At 35.5% G+C, this 5068-nt stretch overlaps 2 protein-coding genes across 2 annotated transcripts; both read right to left on the bottom strand.

The window, feature by feature from the left end:
- Nucleotides 1-210: 210 nt before the first annotated feature.
- Nucleotides 211-3045, bottom strand: LOC136217417 (uncharacterized membrane protein At1g16860-like). Its single transcript, XM_066004012.1, has 4 exons — nucleotides 2181-3045; nucleotides 1675-1830; nucleotides 784-995; nucleotides 211-692 (listed from the first exon to the last, which is right to left on the bottom strand). Exons 1-4 carry the CDS (start codon nucleotides 2493-2495, stop codon nucleotides 479-481), a joined length of 897 nt encoding a protein of 298 aa, XP_065860084.1. The 5' UTR covers nucleotides 2496-3045; the 3' UTR covers nucleotides 211-478.
- A 150-nt stretch (nucleotides 3046-3195) lies between these two features.
- On the bottom strand, nucleotides 3196-4358 carry LOC136217419 (homeobox-leucine zipper protein ATHB-12-like). Its single transcript, XM_066004013.1, has 2 exons — nucleotides 3876-4358; nucleotides 3196-3794 (listed from the first exon to the last, which is right to left on the bottom strand). The coding sequence occupies exons 1-2, from the start codon at nucleotides 4233-4235 to the stop codon at nucleotides 3483-3485; spliced, it is 672 nt and encodes a 223-aa protein (XP_065860085.1). The 5' UTR covers nucleotides 4236-4358; the 3' UTR covers nucleotides 3196-3482.
- Between the last annotated feature and the right edge of the window lie 710 nt (nucleotides 4359-5068).

Here is a 5068-nt window from a genome sequence, read left to right as displayed (position 1 = left end):
TGAAATTTACCCTTTATTTTAATATTGATTTTTAGTGGATACAAGCCCGATAATGAAATGTAACATAACAGGAGTGAGATTCAAAATGTATAGATATTATGTACCGGAACGAATAATTCTAATAATAAACAGATACTGTAGACATTATCATCCCAACCAAGATTCAGTGGCTAGTTATTTGTAGATCAGTGTGCAATTAACACTTGAATGAAATACTTAATGTGATCGGCAATACTGCATATAAAGATTTCAAAATGGGAAATTTCAGGGCTTTAACCCCAACAAAGATCCTAAGACAATGGAACACTAGTTACATATTTAGTTCCAAAAAGGCATATCCAGTTAGCTTTCTTACAAATTGAATTTTAGGCCTAAAAACATACCTGGAAAAACAACATTAAACTATAGAACTAATAGTCATCCCCTCATATTCATACTCCTACTTTTCCTCAGTTAACCATCTTTATCACAAGTAGCATTAGTGTTCTAAGTGTTGCCTGGAAGCTGGGTTCACGTTAGGGCCGATGATATCCGACATCCCGAGTAGCAGGCCATCAATTTCAACAGGGAGAAGCAGCTTTTCCCAAAAACATCCAGTAGACAGAAGCTCTTGTGGTTCAACTATTATCAAAGTCCCTTTATCTTTATGCAACATTCCAATCACACTCACAATGCTGCCTTCTTGTACATACCTGCCAAATCAAGCACAATTTTTTCCACTTTACATCCCATGTAAACCAATAAAAATCTACCATTTATTTGTTTCTGCGGGTTTCAGTTTACCCTTCTTCTAAACGCAGTAGACGAGCTTCAACTGAAAGGTTCCTCTCCCGCAACCATTTCTTCAGATTAGGAGATAGGATTCTGCATTTCCTTGTAGTAGCCACAAGTTTGTTCTCGCGGACTAGGGGAACAACCTTACACCCAGCACCAGCTTTCACCAGTGCCCGAATACCAGATTTTCGGTCAGTTATGTAGAAGTCAGTCGAAACCCTCTGTCAGGTAAGATCCTAATCAGAGAAACATCAAATTTCCACACAAAAAAATGACTTCCAAGATTTCTATATGCACCTAATGTAGCATATGGCATAATAAGAATTCACCAGTGCTTTATGGTGTGTAATGTAGATACATGTTTATGTGTTAATTTCACACCAGATCATCAATGGAAATCTTATGTGTTTCTTGAACCCGCTTCCGCATATATCACCTCTTGCAATATGAATGTCGTTTAGTATTCACTGCATAGCTTATATCCAGTGTTAAGATTGATTGTCCTTTAGTTGTTCATAGAGGTTGTAAATGAGAAGGTTACTGCAAAACAGACCTCATGACTGTCTAGACACTGCAAACTTGCATAAAACCTTCAACTTTCCGCAACGCAAGGACAATTATTTTTCATGATCCAAGAGGAGTTACTAGTTACTACTACAAGCAAAGGGACATCTGCTTTAAGTTAAGTTAAGGTTCAGTAAGTATAGAAGTAAAGCTACTCTTGAAGATGCAAGAAAGGGGCATAAAAAGGCCATTACTATTTTTCTACAATTAAGCATATGGTATTGGTAGATTCTATCAGATTACAACAATCAATTCAAAGCAATTGTTTTTTAATAAGACAAGAAAACAAGAATCAAGTGTAATTTAGACCAGTTTCTGAAAAATGAAGATCCTTACCTCACAATAGGTTAGATTCCATTGGAAGCAAGATGTGTTGGCCTCTTTTGGCCTCAATCTGCATCCTACATATTCATACAAAAGAGTAGATGCATAGATGCATCTAGTAGCCCTTTCATAAGATGATTCCAAAGAAACACTCCCACAGGATACCAGCTAAAATCATCAGGGAAGAAAATAGCAGATTAGTAATAATCATCGATAATTAAATACAAAAATCAGTTGGAACTTGATATGGTTTAGCTAATGTCAATGAAATAACTTAAATCATGAGCAGTTTTGAAATCATCAAACATATAATATGCCCTATATTGGCTCTCACAATGATAATCAGTCACAGAAATCATCAAACATATAAGTGGGCTTGTTTGCGTATAACACAGATGTTAAAAGGCTATTAGTACTAAATTCTAACCCTCAAGTTAGATAGCCGAATTTTATTTAGGTTCAACAAATTCACAGGAAAGGGGATTTTTCGAGAAACATGAGAAAGAGAAAAAAAATACCCCAGTGATCTTAACAAGCTGGCCATGGCGTGCAGAAAGAAGGTCAGAGTCAGGGAAGGAGCGAAGGAAGCGAAAATAAGAAGCTCTGTGCCTCCAATTAAGTCTGTTCCAAGCTATGAATGAAATGACGAAAGCAGAGAGAAGAAGAAAACAGAGAAAGAAGATAAGTTTATGGACCACAACGAGTATTAAAATAGAAACAGAAATGCCTAGCAAGAACAGAGGCAGTAGAATGCAAATGGATATTCCCGGTAATGGCTTCCACCACCTCTCCTTATTTTGCTCCCTCACCACCGCCGTGGAGAGGTCGTTCATTACTCTCTCTCACTCTCACTCTCACTCTCTCCCGCACACCTACACCTACACACTCACACTTTACTAAAGTTCAGAAAAAGAAGAAAAGGATTGCCTCCTGAAGAAAAGCAAAACGACTAATAGTTTGTTGGGAATTGGCAATAGAACGGCATCGTTTCGTTCATTAACCAATAGCTGCAATTGAAACATACACGAGGGTTTTCTAAGTATAGAATACCAGCCGTCCGATATGTTATACATAGGGTTTATGGATTACCATAAAGAGGAGGCATGTTTGAGTATTCTTTTTTGTTTCACATTTGGTTTAATGCTTTGGGATTAGACAACTTTACTATTTCTATATAGATCATAAAAGTTAGTATTTGTGATTCAATTTACGGATCTAAACATATAATATAAGAGATTGGAATTGGAAAATCAAATTTGTTCATTATTATCGCAGGGGTAACATCAAATTTGTTCTTCAAGTGTATTATATGATTCGTATCATTTAATATCGAAGAACTGTTAAGCAACGTCAGACAAATAGGGAATATTAGAGCGAACCATAAAACTCTAAGCTCCCAATCAGTGGAAAAAGCTCGAAGCAGTAGGAGGAACATGAGGTTCTAACTCGTTGAAGAATGAGAAACATTCCGAGATATTCTTATTCAAGATTCTTGTTAGCTCTGTAACAAAAAAAAAAGTGCAAATATTCATCTACATTGGAAAAAAGAAACATCCTCATATAAGTTGAAAAACAATGTACATCGCCACTAAATTTCATATCTCGTACTATAGCATCAACTCACTACTACCTAAATTTTAACCTGTACATGTGTTCTGTATTCAGAGACTCGGTTCTTCTGCTTTCATCGCGTTCTTCACTCTCGCTCGCATCTAGTTATTTCTTAACATCAATCATGTCCCGTGAAATTGTATCCATTCATCTAGCAAGTTCTCGGAGCCGTAAATAGTTAGAATTGAGTTTGTGAATATGTAACAAGTCTAAGCCCAGAAATCCCACCACTGACAACCATTATTTGAATGATCAAAAAGTGCATCAGATTCTAAAGTCCCCCAATCTTCTTGCGATGTTAATGATCCGTCGCCAATACTCATAAGGTTTGCTTCTTCCTCTAATCCAAAGTACTCTGCCTTTATTATGCTGCTTTCTTCTTCTATTAAGCTCCCTTTCTCTTCCGATTGACACTTTCTTCCCTCTCCATTTTCCGATTCACCTTCACTCGTATTCGCTCCTGCGCAACACTCTCTTTCTTCACCACCCGATTTCTGCATCAGATCATTCAGCTTCTGCAACTGCCAATAATTTTCAAAAATTAGGTAAATCACTTACTTAGTTTCTCGATCTGAATTTTGTTAAAGTAAATTAATACATACCTGAATTGTCAAAGCCTGCTTCTCTTTCTTCAGATTCTCAAATCTGGAAGCTAAACTATTGTAATTAGCTCGTAGAATAGTGAAATCTCTCTCAAGCTGCTTGGACTTCCATCGAGCTCTCTTGTTCTGAAACCAAATAGCCACTTGGCGAGGATGCAATCCGAGATCCTTAGCAAGTTGCAATTTCTTCCGAGGCTCAAGCCTTGATTCCGATTCGAATATAGATTCTAATGATTTAATCTGTTCATCGCTGAACCTTCTCTTATTCTTATTCTTGTTCTTCTTTCTTCCGGTTGTGGTGGTGGTGATGCAGCTAAAAGGATCGAGTTGGGAAGGAGAATGTTCTTCTCCATCAAACATGTTGAAGGAATTTAGAGTGAGTGATAAGTAGAAAAGAAGATGAGTGTATTAATTAGGAGTAGAATTTCTTGAGAATCCAAAAAATGGATCAGTAAATATTCTTTTGCCTAATTTATGTATCCACTTTGGGGTTTATATATATTCATGGCCTAATATATGTCTCTCTGTTTGATAGCGTATACTGATTTTCCTCTTTTATTTTCTTATTTTCATAATTTTATACAATCCATTCCTTTTTAAGTTTTTTGGAAAAAATACCCACAGACCCTTAATAATTTCAATTTTGATAGATTGAGTTTTCATCTTTTATTTCAATACATTAGACCCATAATTATTTATTTTGTATCATTTTAAGCTTACTTACCAAATTAATTAACAGTGAATATATAAATCTGTTTGAATAATTTTATTTATTTTATTTGTATATAAAATTATATTCTTTTATAGTTCAAAAATAAAGTTTTTACACAGGCTCATCCCCGTGTAGGGGCGTATATAGGGAGGGCTGAGGGGTCCGGAATCACCATTAGCATGGATAGCTCCGGCCCCTATTTCCACAAAATTTGAGGTTGTGGGGTGCTAAATTAGTGATTTGATTAAATTTTGATTGGGTATTTCATAAATTGGAAAAACTTTGATTGAGTATTTGTCATAAATTGAGGATTGTTATATAAGTAATATAAAAATAACTCATTGAGATTGTATTCAATTAAGGTTTGGAGTGGTTAATTAACTTATGGAGTTTCTATTTAATTACAAAATTTGACTAAATTAATATATGATAGGTGATAAATTTCTAAAAGTTTGTTAAAAACGACTCAACCATATTTTTG

Source organism: Euphorbia lathyris, chromosome 2 (assembly GCF_963576675.1).
Source record: "Euphorbia lathyris chromosome 2, ddEupLath1.1, whole genome shotgun sequence".
In the NCBI taxonomy this organism is placed as follows: Eukaryota; Viridiplantae; Streptophyta; class Magnoliopsida; order Malpighiales; family Euphorbiaceae; genus Euphorbia; species Euphorbia lathyris.
The sequence above is the reverse complement of the archived record's forward strand: the minus strand, read 5'-3'. Positions and strand labels throughout refer to the sequence as shown.

Excerpts from the sequence above, each read along its gene's own strand:
- LOC136217417 (XM_066004012.1), bottom strand. The coding sequence starts at position 2,495 with ATGAACGACCTCTCCACGGCGGTGGTGAGGGAGCAAAATAAGGAGAGG. Across the intron at positions 1,831-2,180 it reads AGCTTGTTAAGATCACTGGG|CTGGTATCCTGTGGGAGTGT; the intron begins GTATTTTTTTTC and ends TGATGATTTTAG. Across the intron at positions 693-783 it reads CTACTGCGTTTAGAAGAAGG|GTATGTACAAGAAGGCAGCA; the intron begins GTAAACTGAAAC and ends TTGATTTGGCAG.
- LOC136217419 (XM_066004013.1), bottom strand. The coding sequence starts at position 4,235 with ATGTTTGATGGAGAAGAACATTCTCCTTCCCAACTCGATCCTTTTAGC. Across the intron at positions 3,795-3,875 it reads AGCAGGCTTTGACAATTCAG|TTGCAGAAGCTGAATGATCT; the intron begins GTATGTATTAAT and ends AATTATTGGCAG.